This window comes from Papio anubis, chromosome 4, assembly GCF_008728515.1.
Source record: "Papio anubis isolate 15944 chromosome 4, Panubis1.0, whole genome shotgun sequence".
NCBI classification, from domain to species: Eukaryota; Metazoa; Chordata; class Mammalia; order Primates; family Cercopithecidae; genus Papio; species Papio anubis.
In genome coordinates, this window is record NC_044979.1 from 181,997,772 (window position 1) to 182,017,197 (window position 19,426).

The 19,426-nt window shown below is 46.3% G+C and overlaps 1 protein-coding gene across 1 annotated transcript; it reads right to left on the reverse strand.

The window, feature by feature from the left end:
• Nucleotides 1–362: 362 nt before the first annotated feature.
• Nucleotides 363–18,633, reverse strand: LOC110742751 (aryl hydrocarbon receptor-like). The gene is made up of 2 exons (XM_021935405.2): nt 18,496–18,633; nt 363–3,361 (listed from the first exon to the last, which is right to left on the reverse strand). The coding sequence occupies exons 1-2, from the start codon at nt 18,552–18,554 to the stop codon at nt 3,067–3,069; spliced, it is 354 nt and encodes a 117-aa protein (XP_021791097.1). The 5' UTR covers nt 18,555–18,633; the 3' UTR covers nt 363–3,066.
• Between the last annotated feature and the right edge of the window lie 793 nt (nt 18,634–19,426).

The window sequence follows — 19,426 nt, forward strand, 5'->3', positions numbered from 1 at the left end:
CCAGATCACTAAGAAGGATGGGCTGGGCCGGGCGCGGTGGCTCACGCCTGTAATCCCAGCACTTTGGGAGGCCGAGGCGGGCGGATCACAAGGTCAGGAGATCGAGACCATCCTGGCTAACACGGTGAAACCCCGTCTCTACTAAAAATACAAAAAATTAGCCGGGCACGGTTGCGGGCGCCTGTAGTCCCAGCTACTCAGGAGGCTGAGGCAGGAGAATGGCGTGAACCCGGGAGGCGGAGCTTGCAGTGAGCTGAGATGGCGCCACTCACTCCAGCCTGGGCGACAGAGCGAGTCTCAGTCTCAAAAAAAAAAAAAAAAAAAAAAGGAAAAAAAAAAAAAAAAAAAAAAAAGAAAAAGAAGGATGGGCTGTGACAGTAACCTCCCGGGGAGTGGAAGGGGAGGAGGCCAGCCTGTGACTTCCCTGCTCACAGCTGGAGGCTGGAGAATGTCCAGTCTTACTCCAGGAGAATCGGCTGGACCCACATCTAAATGTCTTCAACTTCTCTCCAGGGTGCTGACATCACTGCCCAGGTCATTAACAGATGGGCAGACGCCTGTCGCCTCATCCCTGAAGGCGCAGGACATCCACACGGCCAGCAGAGCTGACCAGGGCGGGCCCCCTGGCAACACCCTGGGCTCGTCTGGACTCTAATAAGCTTCTAAGGTCCCCTCCAAGGGTGTTAGAAGGGAAAAGACTTTGAATGTGCATTTTTAAAAATTGAGGTGAACTTCACATAAGAGTAACCATTTAAAAATAAGCAATTCAGTGGCATTTAGTACAGTCACAATGTTGTGCAACCACCACCTCGTTCTAGTTCCCAAACGCTGTCATCACCCCAAATAAAACCCTAGTCCTCTTCCCTACAGCCTGGGCCACCACCTGGAGTGTGTTTGGTCCTTGGAGGACATTCCATATTGTTGTTGGGAATGATTAAATAATTGCTGCTTTTCTGCAGTTACCATTGTACTTTGAGCAAAAGTTTCATAAGTTTTCAGAGTATATCATCTGGGTTGACTGGATCCAATTTTAGTTTTTGAGTTTCTTTTTTGAACAACTGTAACAATTTTAAAGATTAATATGTCCTGACTTTTGTTCTTTATTAGAGGTCTTCCAAAGAACAAAGATACATGTATTTTAAAAATAGAATAAAATTTATCCTGTCTTACAGTGATCATATGAGTCCATTTAACCCATATATAAATCTAAGATACATTCATCTTAGTGATTTTATTTAGTTTTTTAAATCTTGGAACATTTTGCTATTTTATCATCCTAAAAACGATTTCAAAGTTCATCATTAAGGATTCTCAGCTTTGCCACGAAGACTAAAATAATATGAAAACAGAAGGATGATGGAACACAGAGAAAGATAACGTGATGCAGAAATCAGCCTTCTTTGGTATTACCCTCCGGTTTTCTTGTTGCCAAAGTTCTATTCAAGAAGATGCATCTGAAGAAATGGAGATAGTGAGGGCTGTTTTGTCTTTAATTAAATACAGTGGGGGGTTCAGAAGTTTCCATCTTCTTTCCATAGTGGCAAAGAGAAGACAACTGACAGAGAAAGAGGTTTCACAATTTTAGATGAGTTGGAAGATAATTTCCAGGGAAGATCAGTGCCTTCCCCTGTGATAATGGAAATGGCTTCATATCTGCTGTCCCAGCCACATGTGGCTACTGAGCTCTGAAAATGTGGTTGGTGTGACCAATAAGCTAAGATTTTAATTTTACTTAATTTTAATTGATATAAGTTTAAATTTAAATAACTATATATGGTTAATAGCTACCATACTGAATAGCAAAATTCTTGACTCTAATACTTAAAGTGAAAATGATCATATAAATGAAAGCTCAGCAGAGAAATGGAACTATAAAAAGAACCAAAGAGAAACGTTTGATCTGCAAAATATAATACCGGAAATAAAAAATACATTTAATAGGCTTAATAGCAAAATGAACGCTCGCAGAGAAAAGGACTGATAAGCTTAGAGACTGGTCAGCGGAAATTATCCAAAATGAAGCAGCAATGAGAAAACTGAACAAAGGACCAACGGCCTGTGGTACAGCATCAAGCAGTCTAAAATACATGCAATTTGAGTTCTACCCAGAGAGGAGAGAGAGAAGACTCAGAGAAAGTATTTGAAGAAATAATGGCCAAAACTTTATCAAATTTGATGAAAACGATGAATCCACATTTGTTCTTGTTGGAGTAGAGCTGGGGGGAGTTTATAAAAAACTTCAGAGATGATGCTTACTTGGGAGATGACTTTTCTAAGTTGATGGTCTCATTATAAATCAACTTAGATATAAATTTAAATTTCCCCCAGATTTTCTCCCAAATTTCCAGCAATTCTAAAAAAGCTTTTTAAAAACAAAATAAATTTCATGAGAGGATTGTGACCATTTTTTAACCTTTTGTTCAGGCCCAGAGTCTGCCTCCCTTGTCCATCTTCCCAGGACATGTCTCTGAGCTACAAAGGGGACACATTCTCCCTCATGAGAGGTGATGCTGCAGGGAAGACTGGAGGCCACAGACTCACCCGTGTTCGTTCAGCGTCACTGAATACAAGTTCCACTTGCGGGAATGGGTTAGAACATCTGTCTTTAAGTAGCAACACAGTTAATGAGCAAGCAGGACAAGGAAGAATAGATTGTGCCCTCTGTGTAATAGAGAATTTTAGGAGGAAAAGTTTTCAAGAAAACAAGAAGAAATAATCTCCTAGATCCTATGTTATATTCAGAGAAAGAGGACCTTTGTTCTGAACCAAAGTTCTATCAGGTAGAGGAACACTTGGATCCTCACAAGAAATGACAAAGCAAAGGGAGGCAGGAGCATGGTGGTCGCGTTAAGGACTCTCCCTGGAGAATAACAGAGCCAGGCAAGGGGACTGGTGCCATCTCTTTCCACAAGCAGCCTGGGACAACAAGGAGCCAGGGTTTGCACCTCGGACAGGCACACTCCCAGGTGAGCACCTGGCTCACCTAATGCACCTGTGTCGAGCAGGTGCCTCTCGCCTCTGCCTGAGGTCTGAAGGCAATGGTGCAGCTTTCACCAGGACAAAGGGTTAACCCAAGTTACCCCTTTTCCTCTTGTGGCCACAGCCTCCACCAGGGTCCCAGCAGGTGCCAGGGGGCCTCTCACCCTCGCTTTGTAACAGCAGCCACCACTTGCCTGCAAAGTAGTCCTTCACCTTCAGGTAGCCCACGATCAGCCTGAGGACGGACAGCTTGTCCAGCCGTGCACGCACGTCCTCGGGGAAGGGTAACAGGTTGGTGAGTCGGCTCAGCTCTTGATTCAGTCGGTCCCGGTGCCTTTTGGAAGGGTTGGTCTTGGCTCCCTCTGGAGGCAGTGGCTTAGGACTTGGGGGAGAGAGAAGAATGATCATGGCCCCACTTTCCACTGCCATTTCACTCCTGCATCACCCCAGGGGTTCCAACACCATGCCCCGCACTGTGCAGCCCAAATCCCTGGTGTTCAGAGGCAGAATCCCTCATCCTGTAGTCTCAGGTTCTGCTCATCCACGATGCCCCACCACTCCTCTGCCCTCACCCCTTTCCTCATCTGTTGGCTGGGGCCCCACTGGGCCCTGGGCACCTAGAAGGCTCCTTCACACCCAAGCACGAGGGTTAGACCTGGCAGCCCTCAAAGTATCAGGGCCGGCCCACTTTCCCTCCCATTTGCCCCTGGCCCAGTGCATTTGCATCCACATGTAGTTTTTAAATGAGAAAATCTCTGTATCACAATTAACACTGACCAAACTGAAACTCCATTTAGGAAAGTATAATTTATTGGGAATTGAGCATATGCACATGCACACACAGAGAGAGAGATACTTAACATGTACCTATGTGTGTGCTTTCTCTTTTCTTCTCTGTGTATAAAATACACACACATACACATGCTTATGGACACAGAGACATAATCTCTTTCCATATATACATACGTATGCACATATAAATTCTCTGTGTGTGTGTCCATCCATCTCTACAATCTTCCATCATCAACATGCAGGGAAGAATGATTCCTGGGAGGCTGTAGTCACCACTCATCTATCTTTATTCTTACAGGCTTCTCCTCTGGGTTTCACATTCAAAAGTTTCCACATTTCCCACGGATGAAACCAAAGTTTTCATGTGTAGCTTTGGAAGAATATCTGGAGGCTCTGTGTTCTCAGTGCCCCGACCCTCATCCCTCAAAGCCCAGCACTGGCCCACAGGACCGGGTCCACCAGCCATGATTTCAGAGACATTCATGAGCAGTTAGTTCACCCAAGTAGCACGACTGAAGCTATTTCTACTACATCACCTCCAAAGCAAAACACAGTAGCACTCCCTAGAGGACAGAAGGAAGTTTAAAACATGATAAGCAGCAAAATATAATTTTTTAGAAGGCCAGGTCGGATGTGGTGGTTCACGCCTGTAATCCCAGCACTTTGGGAGGCAGGAGTTCACCTGAGATCAGGAATTCAAGACCAGCCTGACCAACATGCTGAAATCCTGTCTCTACTAAAAATACAAAAATTAGCTGGGTGTGGTGGCACATGCCTGTAACCCCAGCTACTCTGGAGGCTGAGGGAGGAGAATCGTCTGAGCCTGGGAAGCGGAGGTTGCAGGGAGCTGAGATCTTGCCACTGCACTTAAGCCTGGGTGACAGAGCAAGACTCTACCACAAAAAAAAAAAAAAAAAAAAAAAAAAGAAAAGAAAAGAAAAGAAAAGAAAAAAGAAGCCAAACATAAAGAATACAGATGCTGGCCGGGCGCGGTGGCTCAAGCCTGTAATCCCAGCACTTTGGGAGGCCGAGACGGGCGGATCACGAGGTCAGGAGATCGAGACCATCCTGGCTAACATGGTGAAACCTCATCTCTACCAAAAATATAAAAAATTAGCTGAGCTTGGTGGCAGGCGCCTGTAGTCCCAGCTACTCGGGAGGCTGAGGCAGGAGAATGGCGTGAACCCGGGAGGCGGAGCTTGCAGTGAGCTGAGATCCGGCCACTGCACTCCAGCCTGGGCGACAGAGCGAGACTCCGTCTCAAAAAAAAAAAAAAAAAAAAAAAAAGAATACAGATGCTGTACTCGACTTTATCTAGATAGATAGATAGTAAGCAAAAATAGATAGTAAGCAAAAATAATAAATGAAGTTGTTTCTGCCTCATTTATAAAACACACTGACAGCCTCTGTCTCTCAGGGCTGCTACGCAAGAAACATCCAGCCTGGCTCAGGACACAGTACCTCAATGCCTGTACACCTTTGGTAACAGGATGTTAAAATAGGGGTCTCCAACTGAGCTGACAAAACTCCTGGGTATGAGTGTAACAAAAGGAATTTCAAGAACCAATTTGCCAACTCTAGACCCCATACTCAGGAGGATACAGAAAGGGGTGGGAAAGGATTTTGTGAAGAAATTTCCTTGGAAAAGAGCTGTACTTTTATTCCATCTCTACTACTGCTCCCCGCAAAAGGAGCTGGAGAGTCACAGAGCCCTGGGATCTGACTTCGTCCTAGCAGAGGGATAGGCTCTTCTGACAGTAGATCACAGGGACAGACCTTGTTGGTGAGAGAGCCCTGCAGAGCTATCTTAGGTCCTACCCAGAAGGGTGTGAGGAGACATCCAACATTCCTGTGACAAGAAAGAGGCATCCTCGTACTTTCCTGGAGACCTGTGTGTGTGTCTGTGTGTGTGTGTGTGTGTGTGTGAGAGAGAAAATGTCCAATGCTCTTTCAAAGAAGGTAACAAAATCCAGACAGTGTAACATTGCCAGTGTTCATCATCCAACCCAAAAGCACTAGACATGACAAGAAGCCAGAAAATGTGACTTGTAATGAAAAAAAAAATCAATCAAATCAAACTCAGAAATGACAGAGGTGATGCAATAGACAAACACTTCAAAGCACTTTTTACAACTATGCTGAAGAATTTAAAGCAACACATGAACATAGTGAGGAGAGAAAAGAAAGTTATTAATCAAATTGAACTTATGGAGATAAAAAACACAATATCTGAAAATAAAAGTTTGTGAAATGAGCTTAATAACAGACTAGACTCTACAGAAGGAGAGATTAGTCAACTTGAAGACTAGCATGGAAATTATCCAAACTGAAGCACAGGAACAGAAAAGGCTTATAAAAGGTAAATAGAGCCTCAACGACCTTTGAACTATATTAAGCTGTCTAATATACATGTAATTTAAGTTGCAGAAAGGCGAAGGGGCAAAAAATTTTCCACAAAGTAATGGCTGAAAAATTTCCAAATTTGACTAAGCCCAAATTACGAGGAAGGAAGTAAATAATAAAAACAAAAGCAGAGCAATAAAATATAATGGGCAAACATAAAAGAAATCAGCCAAACTAAGGTTTGAAAATATCAATAAAATCAATAATCATTTAGCTGGAATAATCAGTCCTGTCCCGCCAAAAAAGAAAGTGCAAATTACCAATAGAAATTAAAGAAGAGAAATAACTAAATCCTATAGGTATTAACAGAGAAAATTTCACATACTTGGAACATGGCAAGATTTCTTATGTCACAAAAGCACCAAGTATAACAGAAAAAAAATTGGTAAGCTGGACTTCAAACAAATTAAGAGACTGAAAACACAAGCCATGGTCTGGGAGAAAATATCTGCTGTTTCTCTCTCTCTCTCTCTCTCTCTCTCTCTCTATCTATCTACCTACCTACCTATCTATATTTGACAAAGGAATTGTATCCAGACTATATAAAATACTTTTACAAACCAATTATAAATGGGCAAATAATTTGAACAGACACTTTGCTAAAGAAGATATACTAATGGCCAAAAAGCACATGATATCATAGTCAACATCATAATTCATTAGAGAAATGTGAATTAAAATAAGATACCTGTACACACATATTAGAATGGCTAAAGTGAAAAAGATGGACACCACAAATGTTGGAGGGGATCTGGAGTGACTGGAACTCTCATCCATTGGAAGACTATTTCACAGGTTTTAAAAATGTTAACCTTGATCAGCTCTTCCACTCCTAGGTACAGTAGTCCCTCCTCATATGTCCCAAGACCCTCAGTAGATGTCTGAACTTTGGATAGTAACAAACTCTATATGCACTATGTTTTTTCCTATATAGTTGCATTGTATAGGGCAATATACATAGTATATTAGTGTATACATAGTATACATAGTACAATATACATAGTACAATAGTATATACAGCGTGGAGACGCCGGATAAAGAGACGAGTCACATCCTGGGTAGGACACAGCAGGACAGCACGAAATTTCATCATGCTACTCAGAACGGTGCACAATGTAAAACTTATGAATTGATTTTTCATTTCATATTTTTGGACTGTGGTTGATGGAGGGTAACTGAAACTGTGGAAAGTGAAATCTTAAATAAGGAGAGACTAGTGTACTTATTGGAATGAAACGAAAACATACGTGTACAAAAAGCCTTATACAGAAGTATAGTCTTTTATTCACAATAACCAAAACCTGGAATCCACCCCAATATCTGCCTACAGAAGAACAGCTAAAGGAAAAAAACCCTGTATATTCATAAAACATACTACTATTTGGCCATGAAAAGAACCAAACTACTGAAACATGCAACAACATGGATGTCTCTTAATCGTGAAAGAAGCCAGACACAAAAAGTACACACTGTACGATTCCACTTAAGGTAAATTCTAGATTAGGCAAAACTAACCTATGGTGCTAGAAATCAGACCACAGGCAATGATGGCAGGGCAGGAAACAACAAATGTTCTACGTCTTTGTATCTTTTCATTAAATTGACCAAATGGTTTACTTAAGATCTGACCATTTCTCTCTATGTAAATTATATCTGAAAAATGATAAACAAGAAAAAAATTAAAAAATTCTTCCCACAAAGAATACCCTAGGCTCAGATTTTTTTTTTATTTTTATTTTTTTTGAGATGGAGTCTCGGTCTGGTCTGTCGCCCAGGCTGGAGTGCAGTGATGGGATCTCAAGCAATTCTCCTGTCTCAGCTTCCTGAGTAGCTGGAATTACAGGCACCAATCACCACGCCCAGCTAATTTTTGTATTTTTGGTAGAGACGGGGTTTCACTATGCTGGCCAGGCTGGTCTCAAACTCCTCACCTCAAATGATCCACCAGTCTCAGCCTCCCAAAGTGCTGGGACCAGCAGCTCAGAGGTTTTAAAGATGACTTCTGTTGACTACGCAAGGAATACAGATTTCCAAGCTTTACATGAAGAAGAAGAGAAAAAGCAAAAGATCTCCAAATCATTTTTTTCTGTTGTTTTTTTTTTTTTTTTCTTGAGACAAGGTCTTGCTCTGTCACCCAGGCTGGAGTGCAGTGGTGTGATCACAGCTCACTGCAGCCTCAAACTCTTGGTCTCAAGCAAGTTCTTGTCTCAGCCTCTGAGTAGCTGGGACTACAGGTGTGCATCACCACCCCTGGATAATTTTTACAATTGTTTTGTAGAGACTTGCTATGTTTTCTTTTTTTTTTTTTTTTTTGAGGCGGAGTCTTCACTCTGTCGCCCAGGCTGGAGTGCAGTGGCGCGATCTCGGCTCACTGCAAGCTCCGCCTCCCGGGTCCGCGCCATTCTCCTGCCTCAGCCTCCCAAGTAGCTGGGACTACAGGCGCCCGCCACCGCGCCCGGCTAATTTTTTGTGTTTTAGTAGAGACGGGGTTTCACCGTGTTAGCCAGGATGGTCTCGATCTCCTGACCTCGTGATCCGCCCGCCTCGGCCTCCCAAAGTGCTGGGATTACAGGCGTGAGCCACCGCGCCCGGCCAAGACTTGCTATGTTTTCTGTAGGTCTTGCTATGTTGCCCAGGCTTGTCTTAAACTCCTTGGCTCAAGCCATCCTCTCACCTCAGCCTCCCAAAGTGCTAGGATTACATGTGGCAGCCACCACACCCAGCTCCAAATCATTTTTATGGGGCCAGCATAACCTCAAACTCCAATCTAGTAAGGATAGTTCCGTCAATAAAAAGTACAGGCCAGTCTCACTCACTAACAAAGATGCTGAATCCTAAATTTAAAAATAAACCAAACGCGCCGATGAAGGGACTGCATAGTACATTGTGATCAGGTAGAGCTTATCTCAAGATTCAATTTTAGTTTAACGCTAGAAAATCACTAACGTAACTCACTATATTAAAAGACTAAAGGAAAAAATGTGATAATCTCAGTAGATGAAGAAAAGCATTTGATAAAATGTGGCGTTCTTTAATGATTGTTTTTTCAAAAGTCTTAGCAACTTGGAATAGAAGGAAATCCCCTAACCTGCAAAGGTCACTTGCAAAAACCAAAAAAACAAAAAACAGAAACTCACCGCAAAAAGCACAGTTGATAGTAAACCATTGGAAACGTACTCTTTGAAACCAAGAGCACAAGAATGCCCACCATTACCACTTGTTTCAACATTAGACTGAAGGACCTAGCCAGTCCGTTAAGGGAAGAAAAATAAGTGCTACGGTCTGAATGTCACCCAGAATTCATGTGTTGAAACTGAGCATGAGTCTGTGATAGTATTAAGAGGTGGGGCCTTTAGAAGGCAGTGAAGTTATAGATGGGATGAGAGCCCTTGTGAAAGGTCTTGAGGGAATGGGTTTGCCTTCTTCTGCTCTTCCTGAGCGTGAAGATGCAGGAAGAAGGCCCTTGCCAGACACCAAGTGGCCGCGCCTTGATCTTGGACTTTCTCTTCCTTATAAATTACCCAGTCTGTGATATTTTGTTAAAGCAGCACAAACAAATTAGGACATAAAGGCTGAAATGGAAAAGGAAAAGAAGCCATTAATAGAAGATTGTGGCCGGGCGCGGTGGCTCAAGCCTGTAATCCCAGCACTTTGGGAGGCCGAGACGGGCGGATCACGAGGTCAGGAGATCGAGACCATCCTGGCTAACACGGTGAAACCCCGTCTCTACTAAAAAATACAAAAAAACTAGCCGGGCGAGGTGGCGGGCGCCTGTAGTCCCAGCTACTCCGGAGGCTGAGGCAGGAGAATGGCGTAAACCCGGGAGGCGGAGCTTGCAGTGAGCTGAGATCCGGCCACTGCACTCCAGCCTGGGCGACAGAGCCAGACTCCATCTCAAAAAAAAAAAAAAAAAAGAAGATTGTAAGAGTGTACCTGGGAGGCTCACAAACTTTCAGCCTGTCAGTCACCCCCTGTAGGGCTTGTGGCCCTGCCCGCACAGCTCAGGAAGTCTGGGGTGAGGCAGGACAGTCTACACGTCTAATGAGCTCCCAGGTTACCTAGTTCTGCTGTTCTGGATCCACACGTTAAGAACCACTGCTCTAAATAGAAGATCTGTAGGTTATTATGGGCTGCATTTTGCAAAATTCATATGTTAAAACCCTGAAGTACCTCATAATGTGACTATATTTGGAGACGCATTAAAGAGGTGGTTAATTTAAAATGAGGCCTTGGAGTGGGCCCTGCTCCAATCTAACTGGTGTCTTTATAAGAAGAGAAGATTTGGATACACAGGGACAGACATGCACACACAGAGGGAAGACCACTGGAGCTCACAGGAAGAAGACAGCTATCTGTAAGCCAAGGAGAGAGGCGGTGGAAGAAACCAACCCTGCTGACACCCTAACCTTGGACTTCCAGCATCCACAACTGTGAGAAACAAATTTCTGCTGTTTAAGCCACCTGGTCTGTGGTGCTTTATTATTGCAGGCTTAGCAAATTTATGCAAAGATATGTTGTTAGAATTAATAATAGGGTTTAATAAAGTTGGTAGATAAGAATCAAGATTCTGAAAACCATTACATTCTTATATAGCAGCAACAATGAATTGGAAAAGGAATTTTTAAAAATACATCCTTTACAATTTCATAAAATTTAAAATGTTTAGAGATAAATATATTGTAAGGTATGCAAGGCCTAGAGAAAGACATTTATACAATATAAAGGAAGCCACTTTAAAAGACCTGACTATGTGTAGAGACAGATGATGCTTCAACAGGGCAAAGATGTTGATTTTCCCCAAAGACATTCGCAGATTTAATTCAGTTTCACTCAGCATCTCTAGAGGCTTTGTTTTTGTTTATTTTTCTTTTTTTCTGAGGGAACTTAATAAGCTGATTCTATCTCATGATTGTTCTAAAGTTAATATGGGTGTGCAGAGATCACAAAAGAGTCAGTCAGGCTTTCCTGAAGATGAAGAAACGTGTTGGGGCCATTAAAACTTATTGCAAAGTGGTGAACTTGGTCTGGACTGGGATCCAGGACCCAGGAACTCAGCCATGCACACAGAGAACCGGATTTAGGACAGGGTGGGAACTGACAAGCCCAGTCAAAGGCTGGACTTATTGATGACTGTGTTGGCACAATTGGCTTTTCATATTGGAAAAAAAATTGAAATGGGATTCTGATCACACCACATCAAAAAATTACTTAAGGTGGACCATGGGCTTAAAATGTAAACAGCCAAACTATGAAACATTTGGAAGATAGTAGAGGAGGCTTTTTATGACATCATAGAAGGGAAGGACTTGTAAGCAAGACAAGAAAGTTCCAACCATGAAGGAACAGATTGATACATTTAAATGATTTGAAATTAAGAACTTCTGCTAATCAAAAATACCATGAAGAGAGTGAAAAGACAAGCCACCAACCATGAGAAGATATTTTAAACACATAGGGTTGCTTTACTTGGTCCACACATGTTTAAAGAGAAATATTATATTCTTCTCTCTTCTCACTTCTTCAGCCATCCATGTGTCCAGTAGCCCTTGCAGGCTTCTCAGTCTGAATCCCAGATGCTTTGCTACTATTTAGATCACTGTTCACATGTTTTTTAATTATAGCTAAGCTGCCACAATGTTCTCGTAAGTAAATATGACTGCACATCCTTAGGTAATCCTCTGAGGATACATTCTTAGAAGTGGATATGCTGAGTGAAAGCAAAAAGACATTTTTAAGGCATTTGATAATTATTGACTAATTTTTTCCATAAAGGCTGCAGTAAGTTATGCTCTCATTAGCAATTTGAAAATGCTAGCTTCTTCCTAATCTAGAAAATTAGGTGCTATCAATATAAAAAGTCATTTTAAAATGCACAAAATATAAATGTTCACATTAACACATTCATGTCACCAGGATCCTAGACAGTCTCCTCCTCAAAGGTCACTGCCATTCTGGTTTTTAATACCATAGATTAATCTTGCCATTTGTGAGCCCTGTGGAAAGGAAGCTGCACAGCTGGTGTCTGGTTCCTGTCACCCAACGTTATGTCCAAGAAAGTCACTCACGTTTTATGTGTAGCCTAGTTCATGTTTGTTGCTGAGTAGTATTCTACTGTGGAAACAGATGTTGCTTGATGTGTCCATCCTACTGTTGAAAGAAGTCTGGTGGCCTCCATCGTGACATTTTCGTACTTATGTACACATTTCTGTTCTCTCCAAATGGAAAGCGAATTTGCAGGGTCAACTTTAGTAGGCACTGCTAAATAGTTTTCCACAGTACAAGGTGCCTTCCTACTGGTTGTGCACGGTGGCTTCTGTTATTAATGTAAAAAATGTATCTCATATTTGCCTGTTTTATTTATTTAATTACTAATAATGCCTTTCATATGCTCATTGGCCATTGGTTTGTAAATTGTTAATGCTTTTGCCTATTTTTCATAGTTCTTTCATCATTTTGTATGAGCTAATTTTCTACTAAGCATATTAATCTTATACATGTTGCAAATTTTGCATCTTGATTTTGTTGATGGTGTTTGTGTATGTATTTTAATATCACCTCCATTTTTCTGTTTATCTTTCTTTTTAAAGAGTATCTATCACCGGGCGCGGTGGCTCAACCCTGTAATCCCAGCACTTTGGGAGGCTGAGACGGGCGGATCACGAGGTCAGGAGATCGAGACCATCCTGGCTAACACGGTGAAACCCCGTCTCTACTAAAAATACAAAAAAATAAGCCAGGCGAGGTGGTGGCGCCTGTAGTCCCAGCTGCTGGGGAGGCTGAGGCAGGAGAATTGCGCGAACCCGGGAGGCGGAGCTTGCAGTGAGCGGAGATCTGGCCACTGCACTCCAGCCTGGGCGACAGAGCGAGACTCCGTCTCAAAAAAAAAAAACAAAAACAACAACAAAAAAGAGTATCTATCGCCTGATCATTGTAAGAAAAATTTAAAATTCAAACACAATCACTGGAAGTGGTGGCTGTTGATCTTTTGGTGCACACTCTCCCAACCTTGTCCCATGTGAACATAGAAATATGTCACTGCCTATTGAGTGCCTGATAGAGGCCAGGCAGAGTGGATGTGGGAAAGCAACAGAGTCATGGAGGAGGCAGGCGGCAGGAAGGAAGGTGTGGACCTTGAAGCCCTCTGGAGCAGAGCTCTGCAGCTGAGCGGGGCCTCAAGGGTTCTGGCCAGAGGGAAAGAGAGGCCTTGCATCAAGAAAGTGCTCCAACTAACCTCCTGAGGGGGCTGAGGAAAGGAAAGAAATGAAGGGAGGACCCAGGGAGCCGGAGAAGCTTCCATTTCTTTCCTAGGTGGAATGAGGAACTGCTGATGGGAGGTACTGCTTTCATCTTTTACAAGATCCTTTGGGAATGGGAGGAGACTGCTAATGGGTATGGGATTTCCAAAAATTTGGGGGTGGTTAAAATATTCTGGAACTAGATAGTAGGGATGGTTGCACATTGTGAATGTACTGATGTACTTGTACATTGTAAGATGGTTAAAAAGGTAAACTTTATATCACGTGATTTAACACAATGAAAGAAAAAAGACCCAATCTGCTACAGTATGATCAAACCAGAAGAGGTGAGAGCAGGAGATGCAGAACTTCCCAGGAGCTGCTATAAGGGCCACAGGGGATGACGGTAGCCCTGAGCACAGAAACGGGCAGACTGGATATCCTGGGGTGGAATTAGCAGCATTTGGAATGGTTTTCCAGAGAGGGGAAGGACAACTCCAGGTTTCTCCACGGGAGGATGGTGACAGGTAGGACAGGCCAGTTCAGATGGGCTAAGCTTGAGTTGAGATGAAAGAGGGTAGATGTCACCTCAGTGAATTTGCCCAGGCCAAACCCTGACTACCATTCAGACTCCCCTCTGTCTTATACCCATATATAATTACTCACCAAATCCTATCTGCATTTTCTTCAACCTATGTGCAGATCCCAGCCACTTCTCACCCTCCATGATTCCCTGTCAAAAAGGCCACCAGGGCCTCTGTCTGGAGTCCCAGGTAGTCCCCCACTGTCCTCTTGACTTCTACCCTCCACCTGTCTCTCTCCCTAAAGCAACCAGAACCATCCAACACACCATTCCCCTACCAGAACCTTCGGTGACTTTTCCTGAGCCTTCATCTCTCTGCTGTTTCTACCACTCAGCTCCAGTTTTGCCCCAAGCGAAGCCCACCTCAGGGAATTCGCATTCACACTCTCCCCTAGATGGCTTGTATCACGTCCTGATGTGTATTTATTATGTTTAGGATGTAGGCTACAGAAGGGAAGGTTTTGTTCTTTGCTGGATTCCTCATGCCTAGGACAGGGTCTGGCAGAGTCAATGTTCAGAATGAATCTGTCAAATGAGTGAGTAAGTGAAGTTTCTGACTCCTCCCCTTTCCTTATGCTCTGACATTCTTAACATGTTGACTCTTATCTTCCTGCCTTATGGCCACTATGTGGCTGGAGCTATGGTATTGCGTCTGCATCCCAGGCAGAAGTTGGCCATGCCCATTGCCTTGGATCAGGAGAGCAGAAGCCTTCCCAGAACTCCCAGAAGACTTCCACTTGGGTCCCATTGGCCAGAATGAGGTCACATGTCTACCCTCAGCTGCAAGGGAGCCTGGGAAATGGGCCTTGATATGTTCCGCCCATCCTGGTCCATTGCCTGGGCCAGTTGCTCTGCTGCCGAAACCTTGTGCAGATTTGACCCTGGGGAGAATGGGGTTGGAGGTGTTTTGATGGCAGAGGCACACGTTTTGCATGACATCCTTGCACCTTCACTGAGGTCCTCTGTTCCTAGACAGATATGAGTGTCTTTTGCACCAGAGGGTTGCAGGGCTAAGTGCCAGCTTCCATGTTAAGAAAGAAACATCCCCCAAGGTCACGCTAGTTACAACTTGTTCTCTATGTGGTATGAGTAAAGAAACCTGCCAAGCTGGAAGGCTTAGTGGATGCTGAGAGACCTCACAGCCTCTCTGACTCCCCAACCAACACACACACTAAACCTGCTCTGGACTTGACTTTACCTTGCCAAGGAAGACCAAACCTGTGAGAATAGGCAGCCAAGTCTGCAGGTCTGCACTCCAGCCCCTGATCTCTCCTGGTTCAGAATCTCACCCAGGGGAAGATAGTCTTCCCCTAGCACAAGCCTCACACTTCTTCTGTGGAAGAAGACGTCATGGTTGTTCTGATGACCAAGTCCAACTCCCATGAATACATGTACAGATTCTGAGGGTCTGATGGGAAAATATTTTCCAAGAATGAATCACCTGCTATGAAAAAAAAAAGTTGTTTTAATCCCACTCAAAGGGGAACTGCTGCAGAGATGCTTCTATTACAAAAATAATATTTAACAAGAAAACGAATAAGAAAAGAGTCATGAAATACTTTTTCTGCCTTAAGGAAAAAAATAATGAGGGCACTTCATGTAGAGAGAGTTTGATAGAAGGCAGCGGCCTTCCATGTGACACAGCAGTTCAAAGCCAAGGCAGGAACCAGAGCTTGAGGCTGGACGGAGCTTACCCCTAGCCCTGGGCTCTTCAACTGAGCAGAGCAGCGAATTCTTTTAAGACAGCTTTGCAAGACTTGAATTCTAAGTATAAAGTATTACTTTGCAAGATTTGTGGCTTTAGAATTAGGCTAATTTTCAACCACATGCACAGCCTGATTTCAGCGGTGGACAGAGGAGGTCGCCACACCTCAGCTACATCTCCAGGTTCATAACATGAGCGACAGAAGTCTTCAAGAAAGCATTTTGAAAAGACAGTGATGTGTGCAGGTGCTAGAAGCCCAATGTCTGCCTTACAAACTTCCCCCAGGCTCTGTTTCAAAGCATTTTATGCAGATTTTACAAATGATTCTACCCAAAGTCCTTAAAAGTGGGTTACATCTTCCAGTGCCCTAAACCTTTCAAATGCACAATGGCATCCACATTTCAACGTTATGCAGTGACCCAACACAAGGGTGAAAATTGTTGGCAAACCACCACAAAGCTGGTGCAAGCTTCTACACTGTGGTGTTTACAGCAGATCAGGGGAGAGCCATACAGGAGGGAAGGCAGCTTGGCAGGTGCCACGTGGGCTCCCAATCAGCTGCCACTAGCTTCAGAGGAGGATGCACGACTAAGTTGGGAGGGGCTTTGAATCACTGTCCCCATTTCCCCACCCCATCCTGAGCCCAAGGAGCCCCTGGAGCCCTGGCTTTAGCATCCCTGATGCTGTCCCACGTGGCCTGCCCATCCTTGCCAGCAGGACCAGAGTCTCTTCCACACGGCCATGGGGAGTGGTGGGGAAGAGGCCTAGCTGGGAAGCTAAGACCCAGGTCCAAGCCAGAAGGCCATGTGGCCACCCTACCACCCAGCGAGTCACAGAAATCCCTAAAGCAATGCACTTGGAGCAACTCAGGAAACAAGACAGCACAGTGTTTGCAAATGAGGCCAGTTTTTACACTAGATCACTGTTAACCAACCGCTTAGCTCAGTCCCCCATCAACTGGTTGCAAACCTAAGACGTCCACAGTTCACCATGGTTGGACTCCCCAGACACCTGGAACTCTGTTCCCATCAGGTAAGCTGTGTACTAACCCAAAATCACTGCTAAATGTCCCCACGCCTTTTAATTTCAGCTCTTTCTGTTATGATTGCTAATGAAATGAGAGCAAAGAGAAAGTGTTGTTTCTTAGTGAACTATGCTGGATGCTTTGGAAAGACTCACAGTATGGCTGCAGAAAAAAAAAGTTGCTGGTGAATTAGTCTACACGTCAGGATCCTATTGAGATGCAAGTGTCTTTAAACTGAAGACAGTACCTTGTGGGTGCGATTTATGCACACACACACACACACGCGCACACACACACACGCACACACACACACAAAAGAAGAAGAAGAGGACCCCAACCAGCATCAGAGGATTAGCAAATTGATAGCCATTGATATTTTCAGTTAAAATAAAATATTTAAGGTATTTGTAACACTCTTAAAAATTTCCCATTTTGAACATCTTTTTCAGTTATCCAATGATTACTGGTTCTACTGCCCTGGAAAATAAACTTCTCCTGAGGAGTGTGGTTCTGAGATATCTGTGCCCCTGCTGAAAAGTTTCATGAGCTTTTGTTTATTGTGGTAAAACACACAGACACATTTTACACATTTAAAGGCAGTAGATGCAATCACAATGCTGTGTAACCATCACCTATAGCGAGTTCCAGAACACGCTTAGGAAACCCCTCTCCCCTTAGCAGCCACTTCCCTCTCCCCGATATCCTCCACCCCCCACCCCCGTCTGCTTTCATACTCCCTGGATGTCCGTTCTTCTGGACATTTCATATTAACACTTGTGTGACATTTCATATCTGCACTTTTTTATCGGGCTCCTCTCCTGGCATTCTGTGTGTTTTTAAATCACACGGAATGAGAATTGGTATCTTGAGATCTTTCGGAAGTTTTTCGGACGCGGACCAGCCTTCTGCATTTGGAAGCTCGCTCGGGGCAGCAGGGCTCCCCCCGGGGTCGCCACGTCCCTCGGGAAGGTTCCAGGACCCGAGCTCTGAGGCCGGCGGGGTCTCCGCAGCCACCGCGGCCAAGTCTCGCACAACCTCTCCCAGGCCCCAACCCAGCCTCTGGGCACTGGACGAAGACTCGGGGATTCGTGTCCTACACCGGATTTCCGATTTACTGTTCCTTTCAGAGCGTCTGCCCAACCCCGGGGCCGCAGCGAACTCGGCGGGGCCGCCGTCCCCATCTCCCCGCAGCTCGCTCGGGCCTGACCCGCCGGCGTCCTCCACCCCGCAGGGCCTCGCACCCCCGTCCCTGTGCCTGCGGTGGGGGCTGCCCGCCTGGCCTCTCCGTCCACCTCCACCTCCGTGACTCGGAGACCTCCCTCCCTGCTGCGCACCCGGTAAACCCAGCCCTGGTTCGAGGCGCAGGGTCTTGGAGGGCGCAGGTCACAGCACGCGGGAGACCCCAGCACGCCCCTTCCAGAAAGCGAGCGACCCCGGCCGACTCGTGCCCGAACGAGGTGTTGAACTTACTGTCAAGGTTCCAAATCCCCAGCGGCAGGTTCGGGGGTGGGGGTGTCTTTAAAACGAAATCCTTTCTCCCCAGGCTGCCCAGGAGCTCCGCGCCAGCGCCGCGGGGGCCTCAGAACCCGCCGCCAGAGCCGCAGGGCAGGGCCGCGGACGGGGGGACACGCCCGGCTCGGGGACCGCGGGAGGACGCAGGGCTGCCCCCCGTCCTCTCCGCACCCCGGGCCCGGCCGCCCCCAGTGCCCGACGCGGTCCCGGTCCCAGGCTCGGTCCCCAGAGGCGCCGCTCGCGCCCCCTCGGCCCCGCGTACCTCCTGCGCGCCGGCTTTCTCCTCCTCTTGACGGCGTACTTGGCCCCGGTGCACAGCATGGTGTCTGCAGGCGGCTGCTCCCCTCCCGGCCGCACAAAGGGGACGCGGTGGCCGCCGGCTCGGGCCGGGGGAGCGGCTGCCGGGCGCCCGGGAAGGTGCGCCCACCCTCACGCGGAAGGCGGCCAGCGGGTCCCGGTGCGCGCGGCTCCCAGCCCGGGGTCCCCAGCTCTGGGGTCCCAGCGCCCCGCCTCTTCCTGGAGCGACCAGCGGGACCTGCCGTCCCCCGCGGCCGCCGGGCCGGGACGCCCCGAGGGATCTGCGCGCGCCTCCTTCCGAGACGGGAAGGCGCTGGGGGCTCGGCCGCCAGAGGGACGGGTTCGGGGAGCGTCCGGGGAGCCTAGGACGCGCCTTCGCCGGGGTCGCCGGGTGTCGGCCTCTCACTTAGGTCTTCGGAACCGTGGCACAAATCTCGGTTTTCCTCTGGGGGTGGGCGGAGGCTCAAACCTGGACGGCGTTCCCCGGAGGACTCTGATCAGACAAGCAGTGGTTTCCTCACCCCCAGGTGTGCGCGAAGGGTGCAGGCGGCCAGCAGGGACAGCACGGGGCGAATTCGGAAAGCCGGTGCGTCCGCGGACGACCCACTTGGAAGGAGTTGGGAGAAGTCCTTGTTCCCACGCGCGGACGCTTCCCTCCGTGTGTCCTTCGAGCCACAAAAAGCCCAAACCCTAACCCGCTCCTTTCTCCCGCCGCGCCAGTGCAGAACCCCGCGGTCCCCGGGCGGGGAAGTCCGCAGGCGTCGGAGGAGACACGTCCCCTGGGAGCACAGAGCCCCTCCGAGCGGGCAGCGGGGACGCTGGGCAGACGGGGGACCGCGGGGTCCGGGTGGAGAGGACCCGCCCTCGAGGCGGCCCAGCCCTGAAGCTCAGGACCG

What these genes read in the sequence shown, in the direction of transcription:
- LOC110742751 (XM_021935405.2), bottom strand. Translation starts at nt 18,554, where the DNA reads ATGCTGTGCACCGGGGCCAAGTACGCCGTCAAGAGGAGGAGAAAGCCG. An exon ending in AGAAAGCCGGCGCGCAGGAG is followed by an intron (nt 3,362 to 18,495) that starts GTACGCGGGGCC and finishes CTCTCCCCCAAG; the next exon opens with TCCTAAGCCACTGCCTCCAG.